Source organism: Anolis carolinensis, chromosome 1 (genome assembly GCF_035594765.1).
Source record: "Anolis carolinensis isolate JA03-04 chromosome 1, rAnoCar3.1.pri, whole genome shotgun sequence".
NCBI classification, from domain to species: domain Eukaryota; kingdom Metazoa; phylum Chordata; class Lepidosauria; order Squamata; family Dactyloidae; genus Anolis; species Anolis carolinensis.
This window is the reverse complement of record NC_085841.1, coordinates 1,359,531-1,375,264: the sequence shown is the minus strand read 5'-3', so window position 1 is coordinate 1,375,264 and position 15,734 is coordinate 1,359,531. Positions and strand designations below refer to the sequence as shown.

At 41.0% G+C, this 15,734-nt stretch overlaps 1 protein-coding gene across 2 annotated transcripts in view; it reads right to left on the bottom strand.

Moving 5' to 3' along the window:
- The window catches only part of LOC103281588 (uncharacterized), a 29,366-nt gene that overhangs the window by 11,276 nt on the left and 2,356 nt on the right, over positions 1-15,734 (bottom strand). For both annotated transcript variants that reach the window (XM_062969117.1, XM_062969125.1), the window contains exons 2-4: positions 10,233-10,377; positions 7,361-7,561; positions 3,226-3,431 (exon numbers count right to left, since the gene is read on the bottom strand). In XM_062969117.1, the coding sequence (XP_062825187.1) occupies positions 3,226-3,431; positions 7,361-7,561; positions 10,233-10,377 (552 nt within the window). The remainder of the gene's footprint in view (positions 1-3,225; positions 3,432-7,360; positions 7,562-10,232; positions 10,378-15,734) is intronic.

The following is a 15,734-nucleotide window of genomic DNA, read 5'->3' as shown; positions in this document are numbered from 1 at the left end:
GACAAAGAACATGAAAGGCACTGCAGACTCACTCAACCAGAGAAATCAACCATAGCAGAGCACTTGAGGAACCAGCCTGGACACAGGATATTATTTGAGAACACAGAAATGCTGGACCACTCCAACAACTATCACGTCAGACTACACAGAGAAGCCATTAAAATTCACAAACATGTGGACAACTTCAACAGAAAGGAGGAAACCATGAAAATGAACAAAATCTGGCTACCAGTATTAAAAAACTCTAAAATCAAAACAGTAGATGGGAAGCAACACTCTGAGGGCAGAGGAGCCCCAAGGAAGTCTAATGACTGAACAAAGGATGCCCTCCAGGCAAGAGACAAAACCTTTCCAATGCTAATTAGGGTGATAAACTGAAACATTAATGCTGGCTTCCCAGTGACAAAGGACTCTTGCCACACACCCTGGACTCTCCACAGATATATTTTTTTTCCTTTCCTTGCCTAGTTTATCCATGCCTCATAACCTCTGAGGATGCCTGCCATAGATGTGGGAGAAACGTCAGGAGAGAATACTTCTGGAACATGGCCACACTGCCCGAAAGATATACAACAACCCTGTGATCCCGGCCAGGAAAGCCTTCGAAAACACATAAATGCAAAACATTCCTTTCAATGGGAACGTTCCCCACTTTGAATCTCTCCTCTTGAGACCAGTGCACTTTGAAAACAGTTTTTTCAATGGGACCCACATTGCCTTTAAACCTACAAATAGTGACCAAAAGATCAAGGAGGGGATCTTTATCAAATGGAGTGTAAACAGGGAAATCCACCACTTCCCATCATAAGGAAAAATACCATATGTACTTATCTTCAAGCCAAGTTTTTCAGCCCTTTTTTTGAGCTGAAAAAGCTTCCCTCAGCTTATAATGGAGTCAATATCAAGGCCGAGCAACAGAACCTGGAGGCCATGGCTTGCAATATATGATATATTTCCCTCTTACCCTCCCTTATCAGTGTGTTTTCTTTTGCAAAGCCTCCCTCGCTCTTAACCAAGGAAATGTTTTGAAAAGGGAAAGACACCCTTGCAAGTCAGGAGGAAGAAAAATATATATCCATTAATCTTATAAAAGCATTTTCCCCTGAAATATTTGTTAATCTCTCCTACAGATATATAGGCATTAACCCCCTGCATGCATTTGCAATCTCTATGTACTTACATATCTGTATCTATCTATCTATATACATTATTTTTATATATGAATTTTCCCCTCATATGTTTGCAGGTCCTTGCAAATCCTATATACATATAGATCCATGTACCTGTATATCTATATCCATATATATACATTATTTAACCTATTGATGTCTCGATTAATGTAATTTTATTGGTATCTATTTTTATTTTGAAATTTACCAGTAGCTGCTGCATTTCCCACCCTCGGCTTATACTCAAGTCAATAAGTTATCCCAGTTTTTTGTGGTAAAATTGTTGGGAATCACCCTGGACTTCTCAAGTTTAGATGTAGTTAGATAGATGATAGAGTTAGATTGAGGGAATCCTTTCCCTGTTTCCAAAGCATGCCTAGATAGGCTTCACTGTGTTTCACTCTATCCTGTGTGCGTCACATCCCTTACTTTGAAGTTAGTAGAAATGTTAATCTCCAGGGACACTGACTTCTCATTGGTCAGAATGTCTTTTATGGCCCCAATAAACTGGACCATGAGGTTGGAACCATTTTGGTTCTTTCTTCTCCCTTTGTTCTTCTAGCTCACAAGCAGCATCTTGCTGTCTCTCCTGGCAAGATGTAAATATTTAGATGTTTGTTATTTTTCCTTAGAAACCGGTCTAGAGTAGACTAGACAGCTCCCAAGCCTTTCTATCTACAATGGAGTTCTTTTTACCTAAAGAATAAATACTTTTTGAACTTTTACTGAGACTCTCTGTTCTATGTGTCTATGGGCATTGAATATTTGCCCTATATGTATATAATGTGATCTGCCCTGAGTCCCCTTCGGGGTGAGAAAGAAGGGCGGAATATAAATACTGCAAATAAATAAATAAATATATTATTGCGCATATCATATTTACCTATAGGATATATATTGTGTCATGTACGCTATTATATATTATTGCATATATCATATTTCACTATATTGCCTCTGTGTCTGTCTCTGTCTCGGTTCTGTGTGTATATGGGCATTGAATGTTTTCCTTATATGTATACAATGTGATCCGCGGAAGAAGGGCGGAATATAAGTACTGTAAATAAATTAAATAAAATCGACTGCCATCCTAAACTGAAAGGCTTCTCTTTGCTCACCCTGTGTAAGTAACTGCTGCATTTGAAAGCTTTTGCTTTTGCTACTCTGCTGCATTTTCGTGGAATTTCCCCCAGAGAGGGTTAAATTGAGTCTAACCGCTCAGAGATTACCACAACAAAAATTAGGTGCCTCGGCTTGTATTCGGGTTGGCTTATACTCAAGTATATACGGTACATGTTTTTAGGCATTTCGACATGTGTGCACAGGACTGGGGTCCTGACTGGCTTTGCAATCCTCATGTTTTCACACGCTGTGGTGAAAGAGCTTGTTGAGCAACCACCTCCTGCAACTAGCAGAATATAGACAGCAGGCATGTCCGATCGATGAAAAAAATGTTTCAATTCTCGTTTCTAAAGTAGGGGGCGCTGGCACTTCGATATAGAAAGTATTTCCGATTTTTTTTTCACCCCAAAATTTTGGATATTTCCGAAAATTCGTAATGATTCTAAATGTTTCTAAATTGGCGGACACGCATGCACAATCGCAAAAAAAAAAGAACGGGGGGGGGGACTTTTACAGGGCTCTCCCGCCCTCATTTCTTGAGCTATCCTCATCAACCCTAGCCCCCACCTTTGCGTCCATCGTGGAAGCTTCTGATTGGCTGGGGAGCAGCAGCCATGTTAGGCTGCGCTAAGCTCCCATTCAAGATAGGTTTCAGAAACAAAATTTTTTTAAAGTATTTTTAAAAATATATTTTAAAAAATTGGGGGGGAAAAATTAACGAAACATTAAGAGACAATTAGAGAATGGGCCAACAATGGTTCGAATTACATTGCTGGTTGCGCTGTGAGACAATGTCTCGGAATGTGTATCAAAAAGCAAGAACAATCCGAAATAATTCCGATATACGATTCAAAACGATTTTTTGGACATGTCTAATAGACAGCACTGAAGATCCCAGGTCCGAGACGGAGCGCCAGGGACGGTAGGGCCCCCTCACCTCTTTGTAATGGACCTTGAGGACTTTGGCCACATCAGCCACGGCCTCCTCGTTCATCTGGCAGTCGTAGAGGCCGCCTTCGAGCGTGTAGCAAGCGTGGACGGTGCGCACCACGGCCGGGTGATGCGCCTGCAGCGTGGTGTCCAGAAAGCGGTCGTATTCTTTCAGTCTGTGATGCAGCACGATCAAGACTGCCTTTGGCTCACCTGGAAGGAGAAAAGCAGAGGAAGCCAAAGAGCTGGAGGAAAACAGGTCTCTGCACCAGCCTCCACTTCCTCATCCAACTTAGAAACGACACTTTGGAAGTTCGGAGCTGAGACAACTGGAAGTGAGAGGAATCTCACCCTCAGAAGGAAGGGAAACCCACTCCTAGAAGAGTCATGATCATGGGAGGAAAGGGGTCTCCACTAAAGCTTTTTCTCCACCAGACAATTTTTTCAAAATCCAATGATCACAGAGTCAGAAAATGAGGTGGAATCTTCTGAACAGGGGCACAGACCACAAAGGAAACACCACAGGGGTGTGAACCCTTCCCTGTTAATGTGGGATTTGTGTATTGATAGTGTTTCAATGCAATTTGTGTCTTGCTTGTATTGCAACTGATTGCATCATCCAGAGTGTACTATAGTCTGGAAAGAGTTAATTGCCAAGAAGCTGTGATGACCTTGATGTGTGGCTGGAACTAGGGAGTATCCAGACACAAGTTCAGTTCTGTGTTGAGTCGAGATCTGTCTGCCTAGGAGTTGAGTTCTGTCTGCCTAGAGTTTGAGTCAAGTCCTGTGTTCATCTGTCGTCTGTTATTCTGTTTGTGTTGATGCAGTAAAACTTTGTAAATAGTTTTACCAACGTCTCTGAGTGTCTCTTCGTTCTGTGCTCCACTGATTCCATCCAACTACTGCTGTGCTGCAAATACTCTGACATTCCCTATGTTACCCAAAGCTTACATACATACATACATACATACATACATACATACATATGGCTGTACCTGTTCTGTCTTCCATACAACTTCAACTTGAGAACAAACCAACTAAACCTCTCCTGTTTGTAACTTGAGAGCTGCCTGTACTGGGAAAAGTGGGTGACAGCAGCTTATCTGATTTCCTTTTGGATTCTGGAGTCGGTTTGCTCTTTGTGCTGTCTAATCTTTATTGAATCCTGGCATTGGAAGAGACTCTTAAAGGACATTTGGATGCCATGCAGGGAGGCACAATCAAAGCCTTCCCAACAGATGACCAACCAGCCTCCATTTCAAAACCTCCAGAGAAGGAGATTCTGTCAGACTTTAATATTAAGTTAATTAATATTCTTTTCCTGTTGCTGGAGACATCTGCCCGACGCTTGCCTGCTCCTCAATGTGGCCTCCTTTAAGCCACAACTGAAGAGCTATCTCTTCCAGCAGGATTTTATTTATTTATTTACAATATTTATATTCTGCCCTTCTTTATCACCCCGAAAGGAACTCAGGGCAGATCACAATGCACATATACATGGCAAACATTCAATGCCATTGTTAGACATACGACACACACGGACAAAGACATAGAGGCTATTTAACATTTTCCAGCTTCCGGCTTCATGAGGGTATGCTGACTCATCATCCCCTGTGACACCAAGTCCTTGATGGAGTACTTCCTCATTCTTCAGCATGCACACTGCTGGACATTTTTATGGTGATTGTAAAGTAGTTAAATTAGCCTCCCTGCATAAAGCGGTCCCTAAATTTTCCTACTTTCAGATTTCTTAAGTAAACAATGAGCTAGGCTATTTAATAGTTGGGAGCTCAATCCGACCTGGGCTGGCTTCGAACTCATGGCCTCTCGGTCAGAGGTGATTTATTGCAGCTGGCCACTAACCAGCTGTGCCACAGCCGGCCCAAAGGATGCCTATTCTCTCAATTTTGTGGATGTTATCCTGCATTTTATCGGTAAATTTTAGGCTGCATTTTACTTGTATGTACAGTAGAGTCTCACTTATCCAACACTCACTTATCCAACATTCTGGATTATCCAACGCATTTTTGTAGTCAATGTTTTCAATATATCGTGATATTTTTGTGCTAATTTTGTAAATACAGTAATTACAACATAACATTACTGCATATTGAACTACCTTTTCTGTCAAATTTGTTGTATAACATGATGTTTTGGTGCTTAATTTGTAAAATCATAACCTATTTTGATGTTTAATAGGCTTTTTCTTAATCTCTCCTTATTATCCAACATATTCGCTTATCCAACGTTCTGCCGGCCTGTTTATGTTGGATAAGTGAGACTCTACTGTATTTGTTATTTTCACAGAACTGGACATAGGGAATGTCTGATCAATGCAGAAGAGAACAGTGGCTTTCCTCAATTTAGACCTAGAATCTAAATTGAGTTTAAATTAGTCTAGAATCGCATCAGCTTTTCAAGCTTCCACATCACACTGTGTTGTCGAAGGCTTTGATGGCTGGGATCACAGGGTTGTTGTATGACTTTCGGGCTGTGTGGCCATGTTCCAGAAGCATCCTGACGTTTCGCCCACATCTATGGCAGGCATCACAACCTCTGAGGATGCCTGCCATAGATGTGGGAAAAACATCAGGAGAGAATGCTTCTGGAACATGGCCATACAGCCATAGAACATAGAACAACCCCACATCACACTGCTGACCCATGTTCAGCTTGTGGCCTCCCTTTCCAATAGACTGTTTCCAAGCCATGCCTATATCCATACCTTTCATTTTTTCTGCGTTTGTATCATACTTTTATTGTTTACTTTCAGCAACGGCAGAATTGGCCAGAGCAGAATCCCATTCTTTCCCAGCTCAAGCCTTATCGCATTGCTTGCTGCAACCAAATACACAAAGTCTGTTTCTCCTGATATCCAAAGAATAAAGTAGTAGTAGTAGTTGTTGTTATTGTTATTATTATTATTATTATTATTATTATTATTATTATATTATTATTATTATTATTTTATTATGTCACAGCAAACAAGATAGATATGCTGGATTTGCGCAGCGGAAATAACCCTTTATTGGGAATTTTATTTATTTATTTATTTATTTATTAGACTTGTATGCCACTACTCCCAATTTGGCTCGGAGCGGTTTACAGAAATAGATTAAAACAATACAATTAGCTTTAAAATAACAATAAGAACAGACATAGCCATTAAGTTCTAATCACTCCCTTTATGAGGTAAATTCCCATTAAAATAGCAGAGTAAAATGCAGCGGTGAGACTTACGCTGTGTGAGTTTTGGAAAGCCTCTGTGTCTTCAGGATGGCAAAGAAACGCAAAGTTAGCTTTAAAGTTTAAAAGCATTTATTGAGGTAAAAAGAAATCCATTGATGGATAGAAAAGGTTTGGAGCTAGCTAACTTATCTAATCTGATCTAATACACATACAGTGTTTCCCCGAAAATAAGACAGTGTCTTATATTAATTTTTGCTCCCAAAGATGCTCTAGGTCTTTTTTTCAGGGGATGTCTTATTTTTCCATGAAGAAGAATTCACACTAATTGTTGAACAAAAAAATGAACATTTATTATATACTGTAAAGTAGTTGTCATCACAAACCAGCATAACCAGACAAACTGTGAATCCTATCAAGAATTTCTTGTTACTACCATTACTTCCATGCCCAACACTCTATGGTACGTACATTTACCAATCCTGCATGCTCTGGTGTTCTGTTTGGCGGGAATGCTTCCAAACAAAAACTTTGCTAGGTCTTACTTTCGGGGAGGCCTTATATTTAGCAATTCAGCAAAACCTCTACTAGGTCTTATTTTCTGGGGATGTCTTATTTTCGGGGAAACAGGGTAGACGGATCAAAATAACAAAGATCTAGATAGCTACATCTTGAAAAAATAGGAGCGGACAGAGTGCATCCTCTCTCTGGAACAAAGCAGGAAGATGGACAGAATTACTTGGCATGGAGAATGAGAATTGAACTGGCTTTGACTCCTATTATTATTATTATTATTATTATTATTATTATTATTATTATTATTATTATTATTATTATGGCCCTCCTGGGAAAGGCATTCAGCTTGCCAAGCAGTCATGCCAAGGAGGAAATGTCTTGGTGTGAAAAGGTTTGGCAGAGCCGAGAGGCTTGGTTAGCCATGGCACACCTGGACTGACCTTTGAGATCCTCCAGCGCATTCTGCATGTCGGTGCCCATCCGGGAGGAGACCGGGCAGAAGACCAGCAGGAAGTGGCCGGAGTCCTCTCGATAACTTTCCGTCTTGAGGTGGATCTTGGAGAGGCGGCCAGAGACGTTCTCTAAGAACAGATCCTCGCAGCCACCGGTTCGCCCAGTGACCAGGACCTGGATGGTGAAGACTGCAGAAGAAGAGAGGAGAAGGGGAGAGGATGAGGGTGAAACTCTTTGGAGACCTTGTGCATGGAAAGCAAAGCTTTGGAGGCTGAATTGCAAAGAGCTCCCTACTTCCCTCCTCCAACCTGGATCAATAAGGAGAAAGAACGGGCAAGCAGAGAATCAAACAATGATGTTTGAATAGTCCATACCATTGCATTTCACATTTTGGTGGCTGATTGTGAAAACTAGATAGCGAACAAAGTGGAAAGGAAGAAAACCAGCTCACTGGAAATGTACGAGGGTTGAATGAAAAGTAATGCCTCCACCTTCGTTACTTGGGTTTGGATGGGAATATTTTAATAAATCAAACGCAGAAATCATCCTTAGAAGGTGCTCTTTAACTACCACTATTCACTTTCCCACATCATCACCAGACAATTGGATACATTTCTGCCAACGATGAACAAGTTTTCTGAAGCCGTCACGGAAGAAGTCGACACTCTGTTTCCGCAACCGGCGTCTCACAGGGCCCATCGTGCACAGATCTTCCGAGAGCCAAGCCAAGCAATAATGCAACCCACACATTCTTGTGAAATGCCAATTACGCTTGAAATTTCTCTCTGAGTGATACGACGATCATCCTGAATCAATCTGTCAACCTTTTGCTCATGAAACTTGGTGTTTGCTGTCACAGGATGTCCAACTCTTTGTTTGTCACGCAAGTCAGATGTTCCCACCTCAACATCTTTAAACTTACTCGCCCAACGACGCACAGGACCACACAATCCACACAATCCCCATAACCAGCTTGCGTTCTCTGATGAATCTCCTTTGAGAATCTCCAATGAATCTCCAATGACTGCATGTTTCTTAAGTCGCATTGAACGATCATCCGCGCAGGGTTACATACTTCACACTTTAACAACACAGCTGTTCAATGCTAAGGCTTCCCGCCAAATGGAACTAACGTTAGAGGAGAGTCTACTGAACAAGCCAGGACCTGCCGCAGACCAGGACTGCCATCTGTTGAGGAGTTACGAAGGTGGAGGCATTACTTTTCATTCAACCCTTACATATAATATGTTGCACTAGGGCCTGGAACACCTTTTCACCACAAACCACACTTTGTCCAAGTAATCCTGTAAGTAAAAGTTAATTAAGAGAAGAATATATAAAAATAAGCAAATCTAAAAAAAGGAGAATTAAAGTTCCAAAAGTTGTTTCCAAGATGCCCAAATCCTTTGAAATACAGACTCAAGAGTCAATCCACAGATATATCCAGGATATGAACGAATCTAAAGCAGGCAACCTGTGCCACACATGAAACTAGAATCGGGAACAAACCCAGAAACTTGAATACATGAATTCAAAAATGTAGGACCAGACAATTGGATACATTTCTGCCAACGATGAACAAGTTTTCTGAAGCCGTCACGGAAGAAGTCGACACTCTGTTTCTGCAACCGGCGACTCACAATTCTCATCGTGCACAAAGGGTGATTCTCACCAATGCGTCGTCTTCATCATGGAAAGAAGTGACAAGTGGAGTGCCGCAGGGCTCCGTCCTGGGCCCGGTTCTGTTCAACATCTTTATTAACGACTTAGACGAAGGGTTAGAAGGCACGATCATCAAGTTTGCAGACGACACCAAACTGGGAGGGATAGCTAACACTCCAGAAGACAGGAGCAGAATTCAAAACGATCTTGACAGACTAGAGAGATGGGCCAAAACTAACAAAATGAAGTTCAACAGGGACAAATGCAAGATACTTCACTTCGGCAGAAAAAATGGAAATCAAAGATACAGAATGGGGGACGCCTGGCTTGACAGCAGTGTGTGCGAAAAAGATCTTGGAGTCCTCGTGGACAACAAGTTAAACATGAGCCTACAATGTGATGCGGCAGCTAAAAAAGCCAATGGGATTCTGTCCTGCATCAAGAGGGGAATAGCGTCTAGATCCAGGGAAGTCCTGCTCCCCCTTATTCTATTCTGCCTTGGTCAGACCACACCTGGAATACTGTGTCCAATTTTGGGCACCGCAGATGAAGGGAGATGCTGACAAGCTGGAAAGCGTCCAGAGGAGGGCGACTAAAATGATTAAGGGTCTGGAGAACAAGCCCTATGAGGAGCGGCTTAAAGAGCTGGGCATGTTTAGCCTGCAGAAGAGAAGGCTGAGAGGAGACATGATAGCCATGTACAAATACGTGAAGGGAAGTCATAGGGAGGAGGGACGGAGCTTGTTTTCTGCTGCCCTGCAGACTAGGACACGGAACAATGGCTTCAAACTACAGGAAAGGAGATTCCACCTGAACATCAGGAAGAACTTCCTCACTGTGAGAAGGGCTGTTCGGCAGTGGAACTCTCTCCCCGGCTCCTTCCTTGGAGGCTTTTACGCAGAGGCTGGATGGGCATCTGTCGGGGGTGCTTTGAATGCGATTTCCTGCTTCTTGGTAGAATGGGGTTGGACTGGATGGCCCATGAGGTCTCTTCCAACTCTACTATTCTATGATTCTATGATTCTACAGATCTTCCGATGGCCAAACAAAGCAATAATGTGATCCACGCGTTCTGGTGAAATGCCGATTATGCTTGAGTGATACGACGATCCTACTGCATTGTGCAAACTGACCCCCAGCACCATATTTTGAACCTGTACAGAGGAACCTTTGCCACATCATGCCTTCTCCACCCACCTTTCTTCTTTAGCTTCTGCTCTCTCTTGGCCTGGGAGTCCTGGTGCTCAGCCGTGGCCTCCTGGGACACCGATCCTGGCAGGTTGTCTTCCAGCTGCTCATTTTCATGCAAGTAGCCTTCAGAGTCTGGGGATGTGTTCTCCATCTGCAAAGGAGGAAAAGCTTGCAAGTTTCCAAGTAATAAAAGTGTGGAATGGGATTCCTCTGCAGCAGCCGTTCATAAACATTTGGGAACCCTTCAGAAGACATTTTCCCCCTACATTTTCCTGCCGAACCATAACTCTGTCCCAAGGAACATGAAAAGCACGGCAGACTAACTAAATCAGAGAAGTCAGCCATAGAAAAGCTCTTTTTAAAAAAAAAATTTATTTTTATTCAAGTTTTACCTTATAAGATAGAGTAAATTAACATCAAAAGAGTGAGAACATTTGATTGTATAGAAAGTAGGAAAATTGCGATTAAAAAAGGATCGAAACGGGAGAGAGAGAGAGAAAACCCCAAAAAACCAAAAACAAAGCTAAAGTGTCCATATTTATATACATATACAGTAGAGTCTCACTTATCCAACATAAACGGGCCGGCAGAAGCTTGGATAAGCGAATATGTTGGATAATAAGGAGAGATTAAGGAGAAGCCTATTAAACATCAAATTAGGTTATGATTTTACAAATTAAGCACCAAAACATCATGTTGTACAACAAATTTGACAGAAAAAGTAGTTCAATATGCAGTAATGCTACGTAGTAATTACTGTATTTATGAATTTAGCACCAAAATATCACGATATATTGAAAACATTGACTACAAAAATGCGTTGGATAATCCAGAACATTGGATAAGTGAGTGTTGGATAAGTGAGACTCTACTGTACATATATATATATATATATATATATATATATATATATATATACACACACATACATACACATATATATACACATACACACACATATATATATATACATACATATACACACATACATATACATACACAAAAATCTGAACAAATGGAGATATAAAAATGCAAAAGTAATTGGTAAAGAAATACACCAAAAAGCAAAAGCAAAAAAGCATTATACACTTTGAGCAGAATCGCCAGATTAGAAGCAGCTGACATTGGTAATGTTCTAACAAAGACCTGCCAAAAACTGTTAAAGTTAAACTAAACAATCATTGTTGTTCCAGTACAACAGTTGGAAAATATAATAGTAGTAGTAATAATAATAATAATAATCAGGATTTCCAAGCAGTATGTCATCATTTGGTTAACAGAGAGATATAGAAGAATAATATAGCGTGCATTTATGATAAGTCTATATTTCATTAAGGCTAGTAATGAATCATGAGCTCTTGATGAACCAACCTGGACACAGCAGATTATTTGAGAACACAGAAATGCTGGACCACTCTCACAACCACCTTGTCAGACTACACAGAGAAGCCACTGAAATCCACAAGCACGTGGACAATGTCAACAGAAAGGAGGAAACCATGAAAATGAACAAAGTCTGGCTACTAGTATTTAAAAAACTCTGAAATCAAGACAGTAAATAAAGAACAACATTCAGAAGACACGGGAATTCCAGACATGAAACAATCAGGGACAGCTAACACCTCCCAACAAAGGATTCCTGCTGGCAGGGAGCACCCAGGCCTTGAATCTGAAAGGCCATTAAATGCTAATCAAGCTGACCTTTTGCGACATTCACACTTGTCTCATGTCAGATTTTTTTCAGTACCCTGTTTCCCCTAAAATAAGACATCACCAGAAAATAAGACCTAGTAGAGGTTTTGCTGGATTGCTAAATATAAGACCTCCCCTGAAAGTAAGACCTAGAAAAGGTTTTGTTTGGAAGCATGCCCATCGAACAGAACACCAGAGCATGCAGGATTGGTAAATGTATGTACCATAGAGTGTTGTACATGGAAATATTGCTAGTAACAAGAAATTCTTGGATAGGATTCACAGTTTGTTTGGTTATGCTGGTTTGTGATGACAATTACTGAACAATCTATATATATACAAATGTAATGTGTGTTTTTCCCATGGAGTAAACAACAAAACCACTTGACCAAATCACACCAAATTTGACTACAAAAGACATAGTCATCCAATCTATGTCTTTCAATCAAAAAACCTAGAAAAATAAAGTCCAAATAATAGAAAATCCCCCATTGCTTACTACGCATGCGCAGAGGCCCCGGGATCCTCCATTGGCCACCTTGAATCCCACTGAACAGCCTTGCAGCTTCAAAGCCAGGCTGCTTCCTAACCAGAGGGATCCCTAACCACCTGAGTATGCCACAGCAGTGCGTGGTCGGGCACAGCTAGTATATAATAAATGTTCATTTTTTGTTTTACAATAAATATGAATACTTCTTCATGGAAAAATAAGACATCCCCTGAAAATAAGACCTAGCGCATCTTTGGCAGCAAAAATTAATATAAGACACTGTCTTATTTTCAGGGAAACACGGTATATCATTTCTTAAGTACAGTAGAGTCTCACTTATCCAAGCTAAATGGGCCGGCAGAAGCTTGGATAAGTGAATATCTTGGATAATAAGGAGAGATTAAGGAAAAGCCTATTAAACATCAAATTAGGTTATGATTTTACAAATTAAGCACCAAAACATCCTGTTATACAAAAAAATTGACAGAAAAAGTAGCTCAATACACAGTAATGTTATGTTGTAATTACTGTATTTACGAATTTAGCACCAAAATATCACAATATATTGAAAACTTTGACTACAAAAATGGCTTGGATTATCCAGAAACTTGGATAAGCGAGACTCTACTGTAACAATAAGTAAGTGTAAGTGTAAGGATCAATATTCACTCCACACACTTTTGGCCCAGTTTGCTTTTAGGAGCTTGCTCAGGCTTTTGAACTACTTGTGTTAACCTTGACATGATTTTTACTTTTATAATATTTAATATGTAGAACTGTATTTTATCTGAATGTGTTTTATTTTTTTAATGACTGTAACCACCTGGGCTTGGCCCCATGTAAGCTGCCCTCAGTCCCTTCAGGGAGATGGAGGCATGGCATAAAAATAAAGTTATTATTATTATAAGTCCATACTGTAAACCAGGGGTCCCCAAACTACAGCCCGGGGGCCACATGCGGCCCATCGAAGCCATTTATCCGGCCCCCACGGCACAAAGGCAGGAGGGGATTGGGCTAAATGACCCAAGGGTTCTCCTCTTCTCATTATTATTATTATTATTATTAACATTGAGGCGGGGGGGGGGGGCATCTGTCAGGGGTGCTTTGCTTGTGCTTTTGGTGAACAAAGGCAGAAGGGAGTTGGACTAAATGGCCCAAGGGGTCTCTTCCAACCTTCTTTATTGTTGTTGTTGTTGTTGTTGTTGTTATTATTATTAACATTGAGGCTCGGAGGCCATCTGTCAAGGGTGCTTTGCTTGTGCTTTTGGTGAACAAAGGCAGAAGGGAATTGCACTAAATGGCCCAAGGGGTCTCTTCCAACCTTCTTTATTACTGTTGTTGTTGTTGTTATTATTATTATTAACATTGAGGCTGGGAGGCCATCTGTCAAGGGTGCTTTGCTTGTGCTTTTGGTGAACGAAGGCAGAAGGGAATTGGACTAAATGGCCCAAGGGTCTCTTCCAACCTTCTTTATTGTTGTTGTTGTTGTTGTTGTTGTTGTTGTTATTGTTATTATTAACATTGAGGCTGGGAGGCCATCTGTCAAGGGTGCTTTGCTTGTGCTTTTGGTGAACAAAGGCAGAAGGGAGTTGGACTAAATGGCCCAAAGAGTCTCTTCCAACCTTCTTTATTGTTGTTGTTGTTATTATTATTAACATTGAGGCTGGGAGGCCATCTGTCAAGGGTGCTTTGCTTGTGCTTTTGGTGAACAAAGGCAGAAGGGAGTTGGACTAAATGGCCCAAGGGGTCTCTTCCAACCTTCTTTATTGTTGTTGTTGTTGTTATTATTATTATTATTAACATTGAGGCTCGGAGGCCATCTGTCAAGGGTGCTTTGCTTGTGCTTTTGGTGAACGAAGGCAGAAGGGAATTGGACTAAATGGCCCAAGGGGTCTCTTCCAACCTTCTTTATTACTGTTGTTGTTGTTATTATTATTATTATTAACATTGAGGCTGGGAGGCCATCTGTCAAGGGTGCTTTGCTTGTGCTTTTGGTGAACAAAGGCAGAAGGGAGTTGGACTAAATGGCCCAAGGGGTCTCTTCCAACCTTCTTTATTGTTGTTGTTGTTGTTGTTGTTGTTGTTGTTATTATTATTAACATTGAGGCTCGGAGGCCATCTGTCAAGGGTGCTTTGCTTGTGCTTTTGGTGAACAAAGGCAGAAGGGAGTTGGACTAAATGGCCCAAGGGGTCTCTTCCAACCTTCTTTATTGTTGTTCTTGTTGTTGTTATTATTATTATTATTAACATTGAGGCGGGGGGGGGGCATCTGTCAGGGGTGCTTTGCTTGTGCTTTTGGTGAACGAAGGCAGAAGGGAGTTGGACGAAATGGCCCAAGGGGTCTCTTCCAACCTTCTTTATTGTTGTTATTATTAACATTGAGGCTGGGAGGCCATCTGTCAAGGGTGCTTTGCTTGTGTTTTTGGTGAACAAAGGGAGAAGGGAGTTGGACTAAATGGCCCAAAGGGTCTCTTCCAACCTTCTTTATTACTGTTGTTGTTGTTGTTGTTATTATTATGATTATGATTATTATTATTAACATTGAGGCGGGGGGGCATCTGTCAAGAGTGCTTTGCTTGTGCTTTTGGTACACAAAGGCAGAAGGGGGTTGGACTCAATGGCCCAAGGGGTCTCTTCCAACCTTCTTTATTGTTGTTGTTGTTATTATTATTATTATTAACATTGAGGCGGGGGGGGCATCTGTCAGGAGTGCTTTGCTTGTGCTTTTGGTGCACAAAGGCAGAAGGGGGTTGGACTTAATGGCCCAAGGGGTCTCTTCCAACCCTCTTTATTATTATTATTATTATTATTATTATTATTATTATTATTATTATTATGACACAGCAAACAAGATAGACATGCTGGATTTCGTATCACAAAATCACAAGTTGAACACTTCCCAAGTGTCTAGGACTGTGTGATGTATTTTCGGATGATGCGCGCAGATCCCAGCAGGGTGGCCTTTTGCAGTTGGCAGATCGTAATTTTGTCAATGTCTATTGTTTCCAAATGCCGGCTGAGATCTTTTGGCACGGCACCCAATGTGCCGATCACCACCGGGACCACCTGCACTGGTTTTTATTATTATTATTAATATTTATTATTATTATTATTATTATTATTATTATTATTATTATTATTATTATTATTGATGGACAACTATAGTCCAGCCCTCCAACGGTCCAAAGGATTGTAAACTGGCTCCCTGTTTACAAAGTTTGGGGACCCCTGCTGTAAACTTTATGAATAAAGCCACCTGTGTAATTTACAGTTAGGGTGGGTCAGCTGTAAAATTTTAGTATTCACATGTTTTAAGCCAGGGGTCC